This window comes from Palaemon carinicauda, chromosome 7 (assembly GCF_036898095.1).
Source record: "Palaemon carinicauda isolate YSFRI2023 chromosome 7, ASM3689809v2, whole genome shotgun sequence".
NCBI lineage: Eukaryota > Metazoa > Arthropoda > Malacostraca > Decapoda > Palaemonidae > Palaemon > Palaemon carinicauda.
Genome location: NC_090731.1, coordinates 110,427,460 through 110,439,440, shown reverse-complemented (window position 1 = coordinate 110,439,440; position 11,981 = coordinate 110,427,460). Strand labels below are relative to the sequence as shown.

Below are 11,981 nucleotides of genomic sequence, written 5' to 3'. Positions count from 1 at the left end.
ATATATATATATACTGTATATATATACATACATATATATATACATATATATATATATATATATAATGTATATATGTATATATGTATATATATATGTATATATGTATATATGTATATATATACATGTATATTGTATATATATGTATATATATATATATATATATATATATATATATATATATATATATGTGTGTGTATATATATATATATATATATATATATATATATATATATATACTCACCTGATTGCTTCTGCATCAAATCTGTTACACTTGAAAATATTATCACCCGAGCTCACAGACAATTATAAAGCTCCCAGACAGCAATATAAAAAACTCTGAATATCCAAAGGTCTCTTAAGTACACGTAAGAATTATTTAAAACCACCTCTTGCTTCGATTCATAACAGGATACGAGCAAGTATGAAATAAACACTGGTGATTGAAATAATACACTCTACAAAAATGAAAATATTCCATATAAATTATAACACTTTGAAAAGAATTTACCTAAAACAAATAAATCACTCGAAATATTAAGTCTGAACAAAACCTAGATTAAGACAAAAAATTGTTACACGCTGAAAATTATATAATCACTTGACTTGAAATATTAAATCTGAATAATACTTAGACTAAGATAAAAGATATAATTACACCTTGAAAATTAAAAAATCACTTGACTCGAGATATTAAATCTGCATAAAACCTTAAACTGAGACAAAAGAAATAATTACACTCCAATTCTTAAACTCTTGAAGAACTTACATAAAATAATTGATAAACTTACTAACTTCACATATTTTATTTGCACAGGGCCAGTTACAAAGATTTACACAATGCCAACACTCACCACAACACATTAAATTTAAAATCACCACATTACACACCTGGGAGAGGACACACTAAAGGCTTTGGAGAGCGAGAGGGGGCCCTTTTGGCTCCTTCACAGGACGGCTGCTTCTCTTCTGCATCACGCATCCCTGGGGGTGCTTATATAAGACTTAACTACTTCCAAAAGATCCTAGGTCCAAGATCTGGATGCTTGGGAGTTGGCCAAAGGGCGTCGGCAGAGTTATCAATTAGATAAAAATTCAGGGAGACGAACCTTGGTTTCAGGCAACTCTCGGACGTATATCAACGCAACAGTGAGATGATTCTCTCAGCTAGCTACGCCCACCTTTTTTCCTTGACATAAAAAGAAAGATAAGATCTAACACTAGGGTTCTTGAGAACATTCCAAAGCACGTGGCACATATAAGAATTGCGTATTTTCTCACAAACATGACGCAATACCTCATAAAAATATAAAAACATTTACATAAGCCCTTGTTCATATCTTATACGGATCATATAACACTCTTAACAATATACATAAGACTTTGTAACGAAATACATGAAATAAAAAGTTAATTCCTAAAAATCACATAAATTTACATATACTGTACTGACCTGAATGAAAAGCACAATGAAATTAACGAAGAAAGTCTTACGTAATTTACATAAAAAACTCATACCTGCATGAGAGGAACTCATCTTGAGAGCTGGTATTTACCTCTTTAATGCAAATGAAAACATATATAAAATGGATTAACAAATTATTTACTCTACACTAGACCAGCTTCGTAAGATAGCTCCCCCAAAAAAGAATTATTTATTCCGGGCATGAATCCATCGATTCAGCCCGAGATGAATAATCTGCAACCATGTTTTCTTTACCTAATATGTGCTTAACATTAATACAATACAGTTGCAAACATAATAACCACCTAGTTAACCTTTGATCACTGTTTTTCATTTTATTATCATAAGTCAAAGATTTATAATCAGAAAACACAGTAATCTCCTCATTTTGTGGTCGATTCACATAGATTAAAAACTTTTTTATCACTGTGATCAGCACCGGCAGTTCCGTTTCAACTGTTGAGTCGACACGCTACTGCTTCTTCAGCTTTGACGACATAAAACACACAGGATGAAGAATTCTTTCCTTATCTTCTCGCAATTAGACGGCTCCAATCCAGAACTTGTTGGCGAGAGGGAATCTCCTTACCGATGCGTAGACCAACACCTGCCGTTCTACTGTAAACTGTCTGTTCGTACTCTTCATACAAAACCTTTTCTTTGTCCGTCCTTGAGTTTTTTTCACGGCTTCTAAGGAAAATTTCCTTAACTCGCCGATCCTTCTCCTCAAATCCTTGACATTTTCTCTTTCCGTTTCTTCTCGATCTTCCCTTTTTCTGCCAACATTTTCTTCAATCCTTTGCTGAAGGGTTTTCCTCGTACTTCCATGGGGCGTAAGGGAGCTTCCGCACTTTTATGCTTTTCAGCCGTCTGACAAACGTGACAAGCACGGAAAAACTGACTCACGTTCTTATGCATGCCAGGCCAGAAAAAGTGTTTCGTAATCTTCTCCGTCGCCTTCTTCATCCTTATTCTTCGAAAACAATTATTCAAAAACAGTTGTTCGATATTAATTCTTCGAAAACCAATTGCTCGACACAACAGTTGTTCGAATTAACAATTGTTCGCAAAAGATAGCTATAGAGATTTGTTTGATTGGTCAAAGAAAATAACAAGAAACAGTTGTTCATAAATATTTATTTTATAAACACTTACTTGGTTTATGGTATGAAGTACAAAAAATTAGTATTAATGGATATAAAAAAAAAATAGTAAAAAGAACATGAATTTATTTCCGGCTAATACAAGATAAAATAACTTTAATTAAATGACATTTTAAAAACAAAATATCTGCAAGGTTACAAAGTGAAATGATATGAAATTGCTCGTAAATAATCGATCACATTCTGATACTCAAAGAATTTATCAGTATGCGACTTCAAGCGTTCTGCATATTTCTGTTATTTCTTTTCCATCTGTTTCACACAATAACTTTTCGACATTAATTTCAGTCAGGGCTTGTTTGCTTCTTAGTGCTGCTAAGAATTTCCAGATAGTTGGATGACAACCAGAGACCTGATGAAGAAATGCAAGGTGCCATCCTCCAATTATGTTATTTGTCTTGAGCAAATCTTCTTGTACCCTTTCAAAACAGGACCATATTTCAATATCAAATTTAGGCGTCCAACGTGTATTCCTACGGCCAGGCCGCCCAATCCAGATATTTTCATCCATTAGTGTGTTGAAAGTTTCGACTACTCTATCTGCAGGAACGAAGGCAAGGGCTAGTAGCATGCGAATGTTTAACGAAAACTCAGCATCAGTGTCCTACCTTCTCTTGAGGCCGAATTCACACCCTTTTCTGTAAACACACTGACACAAATGAAAAAAAAAAACACCCGTAATGATTACTAGATGGAAGTTCTTCCTTAACTGCCTTTATTATAGCAGGCTCAAAATCTGTGTTTACAGACTGAACATCTAAAGTCGGTGATATTGTTGTAACAGTTCTAAGGAATTTTCTATGTTTGTTCATTCTTATTCGGTAATAAGGCATAACCCAAAGGTATAAAATAACCGTTTTTCATTCCATGAATTGTATAAATCTACTCGAAAATAACTGGCACAGTTTTAAAGGTACCATCCATGAAATAATTTTTGCATGAAGCAAGCACACCGAGATTTTTCTGGGTTGAAAATAACAGCATACTGTCTTCTACTTCTCCGGAATATTATATCAAGAAAGAGTCACCCTTGCTTGTTCTCGTATCTTGTTCAGGTAATATTAAGTCTTTTCGATGACTAACAGTTAATCTACTGTGGTCTTCCTGCCTCACTCGATTGATTGTTCGCTTAATGCTGCTAGTTTGCGGTAGAGCGACTGCCACATAACCACTTAATTCTGCAGATGCGTTAGACATGATATAATGGGGAGAATCTAGTGCTAATCTTGCATCAGTCTTCTCTTTATCTATAAACTGTCCTACTTCAACGTTTGTCGAGTTTCCTGATTGATTATGTTCGCCAGAAGTAGAACTGATCGAGCCATCAATTGTTATAGCTCGACCTTTGCAATTTTCAGCAAAAGGTTGGCATTTCCAATACACCCTTGACCTTAATTGCTTGTCCTTCACATATAAGAATCCGTCTAGTAATAGCAAGGCTCTTCCTTTCTCGCTTTGAATAAATTTAGCCATGGCTCTTTGCAAAGGGTGTTTCCTCTAAACTAAAACAATCTTATTGAGTTTTCTCGGAAAACAAACACTGACAAAGAACAAAATATTTTCCATAGCTATCTTTTTCGAACAATTGTTAATTCAAACAACTGTTGTGTCGAACAACTGGTTTTTGAAAAATTAATCTCGAACAACTGTTTTCGAATAATTGTCCGGATACGAGTTTCGTGCACTACGAAGATCACATGTCTTCTCAACGGTGCGTGAATCAATATTTGATGATATATCCCCCATTCGGCCTTCCCAGGGATATCGGCGGGCCTATGCTTCCTCATAAGCAACCCTTCCTTAAGATAATAACAGGTCAGAGACTGCTGTGCCTCCGTCTCGTCCACCACATGGTACAATAACTCAGGTTAATGTTGCCTCCTTCTGTTGTAATCCTATCAGTCTTTTCCAACTCACTTGTCCTACTTCTAATGCTGAGTTTTCTATTTCTTCCAGGTCCATTTCTTCTTGGTCTTTTTGTCCAATCGTCTGTTGTTTCTCTTCGCTCGGGCTTGCACGGTAGTTGGTAATTCTAGTTATTTGCTAAATTCAAAATTCCAGCTCTATCTTACCAGCATCTTCAGCTCTATATCAACTCTGTAACATTTGAGTCAGTTTTATAAATCAGACTTCTGCCTGCACCTGATGACTTGCAGTTTGTGTGGACGCTGCCTAGTCAACTATTTTCTATCTATTTTCATAACGGTAGCAGACGCGCTCACATATGCAACTATGAATGTATGTACGGTAATGATATTCAGTACATTTTGTGCTTTAGGAAACCAAGTGAAATTATGGGAATGTAGAACATCCAAAGCCTCCTGTGTACATTAGTCAAGTGAAGTTCTTCCATATTTCCATTTTCAGAAGTGTAGTGAGTTCCCATTTTTCCCATATTCCAATAGTTCATGATTTTTTCTATAACAGGTATGTCTAATTACTCAAAGTATGCACATACAAATACACACGCTAGTGTGTATTTACCAAACAGAATTGCTGTGTATGTTTGTGTGCTAGTAGCCTATGTATGTTGACAGTATTAAAAACTCTACGACCGTGATTGTAGTTGAATTTTCATTCAGTAAATTATAGCATGCAATTTTGATACATTTGCAAGTTCCCGCCCAAGAGGTTAATAAATATCATAAAATATTTTTTTTTTTTTATTTCATCATAACTTGTAAACTAGACTTGCGTTTCTTTATTGTGTGAATGTTCCTCCAAGAAAGCTCTCAGACTTCAGCACTAATAGCAAGGATGGATACCCGGGTAAAGGTACATACGAGTACATAAGAGTACTGTAGGTGAGTGACACGCATTCAGGTAAGCCAAGTCAGTAGATTGACTTGCGCTTACCTGTTTTGTTTTTCTCTTTCTTCTTATTTTAGTCTTTGTTTACTTTTTGAGGTCGATATGTAATGGAGAGAAATATACTCTTCCTTTACTAAGAGCATAAGATATATGTATGAAATTTATGTGTTTCAATTGATTGTCTTTTTTATTGTTGATATTGATCTTTTATTTTGCAACTTCATGTCCTTTGTATAATGAAACTTGAGAAAATGTTATATAACTTACTGATTTTACATTCATAATAAAATGAATATCATTCTACTTAGAATGATAAACAAGTTTTTATTTTTTTTAGAAATATACAATTGTTTAAACATCTGCCATATATTTGTGGTGTCAATTGTAGACGTACTTGTAACATTATTCAATAATACCAATGTAAATGGTATAAATACCTCTAAAAACATGTTAACATGTAACTTCATAGGAAGAATGGTTATTTTATTTAACTCTTTGTTACGTTTTCCCTTATTATCCAACCATCCGAACTCCATTCTCTTACAAACAACCTAATTTGATACATATATATATATTTATATATATATATATATATGTATATATATACATTATATATATACATATATATACACACATTATATATATACATATATATACATATATATATATATATACATGTGTATACACACACACACATATATATATATATATATATATATATATACATACATATATATATATATATATATATATATAAATGAATGAAATGAAACCCTAGTATACAATTATGACTGCTGCTTCCTTTTATCTTAATTTAGAATACTTTCTTCTCAGAAAAGAAGAAAACTTCATATCCAGTTTCTTGGGCCAACTATCTCTTAGAGCATCTGTTTCTATGATGCCTTTCTGAGACCAACCCCAATTCTTATCCATTTCTGAATCAGGCCCCAAAGTAAAGTAATCAAGATCTTGGAATATTTTTTCATCAATAATTCTAGACTTGCAAATTGAACTTCATCTTCCTTTGAACAACGTTATACTATGACCCTCTACAGTCATTGCCATAACCGTTTCTTTTTTTCCTTAATTGAAATAAAAAATATTTCCTTTTAAATTATCCTATTCCTCGCTATACTGTATTTGTTATTTTACAGAATTCTTCATAAATTTCATTCACATTTATTTTCTTTGGAGTGACTGTCTTACAATCTTTATCTACTTTATTTATAATCTCATACTCTAGTGTGGATCTAAATAAACCTTTAGAATTATTTGATGAAAACGGGTAAAGACAATTGGTGTCTTTTATACGAGTGATAGTCTTTTAATTAATTTTGTGTGTATATATATACATATACATACATACATATATATATATATATATATATATATATATATATATATATATATATATATATATATATATATATATATATATATATATGTATATATATACCGCAATTTGCCATAAACATTCCCAGTGGTAGACATATGATCTCATATGAAATGCACCTTTGACCTTGCAGACATCTTAAAATTCCGAAAATACATCCTACTTTCTCTGTCTTTTGAGAATGGGTAGGAGGAATATATCATTTTCTTAATTGCATCACTAATCTAAATATTTTTTTCTTTTTCACCCAAAACCTTAAATCCTAATCCCTTCCCCATCCTGATGCTTCCAACGTCAAAATTACTGTTCCTGGTTCTTCAACGTCCATATCAAAACGCATTTGTTCCTGGCCCACATCCTGTTTTCCTTCGTCTTATTCCCTCACCCCTTTACCAATATGCTGCATCCGTGAACGGTGGATTGTGATCCAGATTGACCATCACAGCCTCGTGCCCCATGAATCTGCAATACTTCCCCATGGATAGACAGCTTTGCATCATTGAAATCGAAAGTTGTAAGTACGGTATTATTTGTTTGCTTTTTCTTTTTCTTCCACTACTATTACTTAATAGTTACCATTCTCTTGGAAGATTGCAGCTACTGCTGCTTTAAGGAATAATGTAAGAGAAAAGTGAGATGTTTATCATAAGATTATCGTAATTTATTTGGTAAGTAATTTGTAGGTGCCAGTTCTTTGGTTTAGCTGGTGTTATTGCGGCTCCGTGTGGTTTTCTGGTCCCCTATTATCTTTCTCATATGGGATATTGTATGTACTAATTTTAGGTGTTGTGATGTCCCCCAAAGCAAGTTCATTGTTAGGTGAAGAGTTTGTCATAAATGCAGTTGTGCTGTTTCATTGTTAGTTAATGGTTAATCAAAGAAGGATATGTGGGTATTACGATCCCATCCATTTTTCGGGGGGGAGGGGGAATGGTTAATCAGGAAAGATGTGGGTGCTGTGCTGTCCCTCTGACTATTTCACAGTTTGATCAGGTTTAATCAGAGCAGTAAGAGCCTATGGAGAGGGGGGGGCGTTGTGATACTCTTATAGATCTTGAAAAAGTTTGAAGGCAACGGAACAGGAAAGTGGAATTAGAATGAAATAAACATGACCTTTTAACAAAGAACTAAACCAAATACTTGATACTCGAAGACAGTAAAGGTAAACAGAAATATGGAGAACCATATACCTTAAGCTTAATTTGTTTTAATCAACTGGAAACTGTTCTTTTAAGGAAGTCATTAATGCTCATATTGATATTGATAACGTGAAACTAAACTTCTTGCCACTCTGAGAGAGATTTGAAACCGAAAATACCTTGTGGATCGAGAGTGAATTCTGATTAATTTTGCTAGTTTTATTGTTTTACAAAATCATTGATGTTTGATAATAAGAATCGCTTTTATTCCTATGAATGGCTATTTATTCAGAAGACTAACCTTACTTATGTGATATTTAGGCTAAAATCTTTCAGGAATATCGGTTCTCTGCCCCTCTCCTACTATGTCACGAACTGGACGATTTCTCGTATGTCTTAAAGGACGAAGCAACGTGTATCGCGAAGTTTGATTTTGTCAGAATTACTCTTTATTTTGAAGACGGAAATATAAAAAAAAAAAAAAAAAAAAAAAAAAAGCGTCACCAGTACATCTGATTAAAGCCTTTTTGGATAATCCTTAAAAATATTTTGAATTACAGCAATCAATATGTTACTTTGAATGCCTTTTAATCAAGATCCTTCTGTCGTTGTTCGTAGATGGCAATGATTTTTATACGATTAGTGAATAAGTGCCAGAAAAAGCATGCCGAAAGGAAAAAGAAATTTCACAAGGAAACTATCTAATAAAAAGACAATATCTATTCTATTATTTGTTTTCAATTAATATTTTGCAAGTTTAATCTGTCTAATTTTCTACAGTAATAGTTACTTATCTCTCGTATAAGATGACCTTATAGTAATTTCGCTGTCAATTGGTGGATTGAACACTCATAAAAAGAGTTCAAAAAAGAAATTTGTTCTCAATGCTATCGAATTTGAGACTATCAACAGAAACTACCTTAAACTTGTACTTACATATAAAACTAACTGCGTAATTTCGATATAGTGGTAGTTCTAATTCAATTCGATGTTGTAATACGTCCAATCAATCATTTTTCTTCCAGATATGGAAAACTAGAACCATAAAAAGCCATATCTAATTTGGTAAAAGGGTTTCATAAATGCAGCGGCCAATGTAACGGTCTGATACTTGGTACTCTAAACCGCCCTTTTGCTGCTACTCAATACAAAATTATTAAGCCTAAAGATCATTTAGGTGTAACAAGAAATATCTTTCAGATTCGTGTTTCCATGTTCTAAAATAAAGACGGTATTATTATTAAGAGTTCTTGACAAATTGTCGGTTAAAAATGGACCCGATCCAATTCAGACTAAATAAGATGTCCGCTTAATTAGAGTAAAACGATAACAAATAACGTCACTTCGACCTAAATGATGTTGATGGAGAACAGTTCCTATGACGCATCACTCATCTCTCTCTCTCTCTCTCTCTCTCTCTCTCTCTCTCTCTCTCGTACAGGGACTCATTCTCTTTTGGTATTTAATGTACAACCAATGAGAGTTTCACAGTTATAGTATATGAAGGTATCAGAAAGGTTCGCTTTGAATAAAGATCTTGTTTAACTCATCTACTTCTACGCTTGTCTTCTATGTACAACGGTATCCCTATTTTCCCATCATTCCTTCGTGAGATGTGCCATTGTTTTTACATACATCCGTCCTTCTCATTTCATTTCCATTGTATCTTTCTAGTTTTTCATCAGTTTTTAACTTCATTAGTTTTCTCCTATTTTCGTTATTCCGTTTCATCTGTCCTCTTTCTCCTCGTCCCTTATTTCTTCATCTCCTTTTCTGCTTTCTTTTTCCTCCACATTTCCTCCATGTTTCTGGAGCCATGACCACGTAACGAGTGACTGTTATTTATGATGGACGCGTTTGTCCAGCTTCGGGCTCCCACTGCCATTATGTCTAAGTATTCACAATCGGACGTCAAGAAGTAACAGCTCCAAAAACAAAGTGTAACCATGACCTATTGGAATAGTGGCAGGAAAGACAACCCTACTCCCCAACCTCTCCTCTCAAAAAAAAAGACACCTTAGTAATGAGAGCCTCTCTGGAAATTTAATCAATCCATATTTTAGCTATATAAATGGTATCGAAACATCAAGAGAGAAATCATTTTGGAAAAATATCAGGGAGAAACGATAATTATTCATTCATAATTCATGGAAATAAAATGTAAATCATACGTTAATAAGAATTCCTCTGGTCAAGCATGTATCACCTTATTGCATATTACTTCAACTGGCATTTTACTGTAGAATGCATGCTATTGTCGCTGTTAGGTACTAACAGAAAGGCGAAAGGAATTTCAGTTAATTTATTCAACAAGATAACGAGCTTATAATACAAACAGTTGAAGGGAACTATGACACAAAATTCTAACAATGTGAAACATGAAATGGCAAGCTTAAACAGGCTTTTCTATTATCAGTGTAGGAGAGATTGAGATATGAAAAAAAACAATAGCATAACAGTGTATTTGCATGTATGAAATACTTGTACATTATGGGGCTCCCCCTCTAAAAAAGACATGCATGTGAAATAGGGAACCCCGCCATAGAGAAGCAAACTGTCGGCGGATCCTCTTGCAGGAGATATGGAGGTTTTAGGCTATCAAAGGAGACCCAGTCTTCTTTGCCACTAATGTGAACTAAGAAAGCCTTTGGTTTGTGACGGGTAATGAAGAGAGGACCCGAGTAAAAGGGTGTAAACCATGGCTTGCAAGTGTGGATGCATACAAAGACATGCGTTGCAGTGTTTAACTCTTTCAGTGTGTTGCTTCGCTGGGGGCTTTTAAGTCTGGGGGAAGGGAGTAAATTCCCCCACAGCAAGATAAGGCACTGGAGAGTGTAGGAGTAGGTTGCAGACAGAAAAAAATCCAGCAGGGATGACCAACGGGTTGCCATAAACCATTTCAGCTGGCGAGACATTCAGGGCATCCTTGGGAGTGGTCCTTAATCCCAGGAGGAACCAGGGAAGCTTAGTAAACCAGTTGGAGTTATAGCAGCAGTACATCAAAGCTGATTCGAGGGTGCGATGAAAAAATTAAACCATTCCATTGGCTGCAGGTGGGATGAGGTTGTCTGATGTAGGGTGATGCCCAGGAGATTTGCTAATGATGTCCACAATAGAGAGGTGATAGTGGTGCCCCTTTAAGGGGAAATATGATCAGGGATACCAAATCTCACTATCTACCCTGAGAGTAAGGTGGATATACATAAGGCGGACATTGCAGTTTGAGTGGGGAGGGCTTCATGCCAACAAGAGGTGCAGTCAGTGACAGTAAACAGGTAACGGTGACATTGTGATGTAGGTAGGGGACATACTACATCAACGTGAATATGGGCAAAATGAATCTGAGGTTGAGGAAATGTGCCCACTTCTGATTTCATGTGTCTGTACTTTTGAAGTTTGGCAAGAAGTACAGGCACAGATCCAATCCTTAGCATCATTAGCAATGCCATGCCAAATGAAATTCATCTTCAGTAGATGTGCAGTAGATCGGCGCGAGGAGTGTAAGAGGTCATGGGTGAAATCAAACTCTTGTTGGTACATGGGGACAGGTATCCAAGGTTGTGGCCTACCAATACTGACTTCACAGATCAGGAAGCGTTGGAGTCGCCGCGTGGGGAAGTTCTGAACTTTGCAGGGAGGGGTGGATGCCTTTAATATTGATTGTGTGCCCTAAGAACGATAATTTTAAAATTCCAAAAGTACACTTGTCGTACCGGATTATAAGGCTGTTCTATTGTAGGCAGTCGAGAATGATACGTAGGTGATGAAGAGAACACAGGCATTGAAAAGTGACCTCACCATTATGAAGGTCAAAACTGGAGTAATTGAATATGTATGTACCAAAGGGAATGTCTTCTGGGTTCATGTACATCTGATGATACCCCTTCAGGAGGTTGAGTGTGGTGAATACCTTCTTTTATGTAAGTAGGAGGTAATTTCCGCGATATTTTGGAAGTGTTAGTGATCCAGTTATGTCTGGCTGTTCAGACACCTGTAATCCACAAAGGTGCAGG

The 11,981-nt window shown here is 35.1% G+C and overlaps 1 protein-coding gene across 5 annotated transcripts in view; it reads left to right on the top strand.

Moving 5' to 3' along the window:
- Rdl (Resistant to dieldrin) overlaps nt 1–11,981 on the top strand; it is a 1,076,482-nt gene that overhangs the window by 814,169 nt on the left and 250,332 nt on the right. For all 5 annotated transcript variants that reach the window (XM_068376336.1, XM_068376335.1, XM_068376334.1 and 2 more), the window contains one exon: nt 7,261–7,343. In XM_068376336.1, the coding sequence (XP_068232437.1) occupies nt 7,261–7,343 (83 nt within the window). The remainder of the gene's footprint in view (nt 1–7,260; nt 7,344–11,981) is intronic.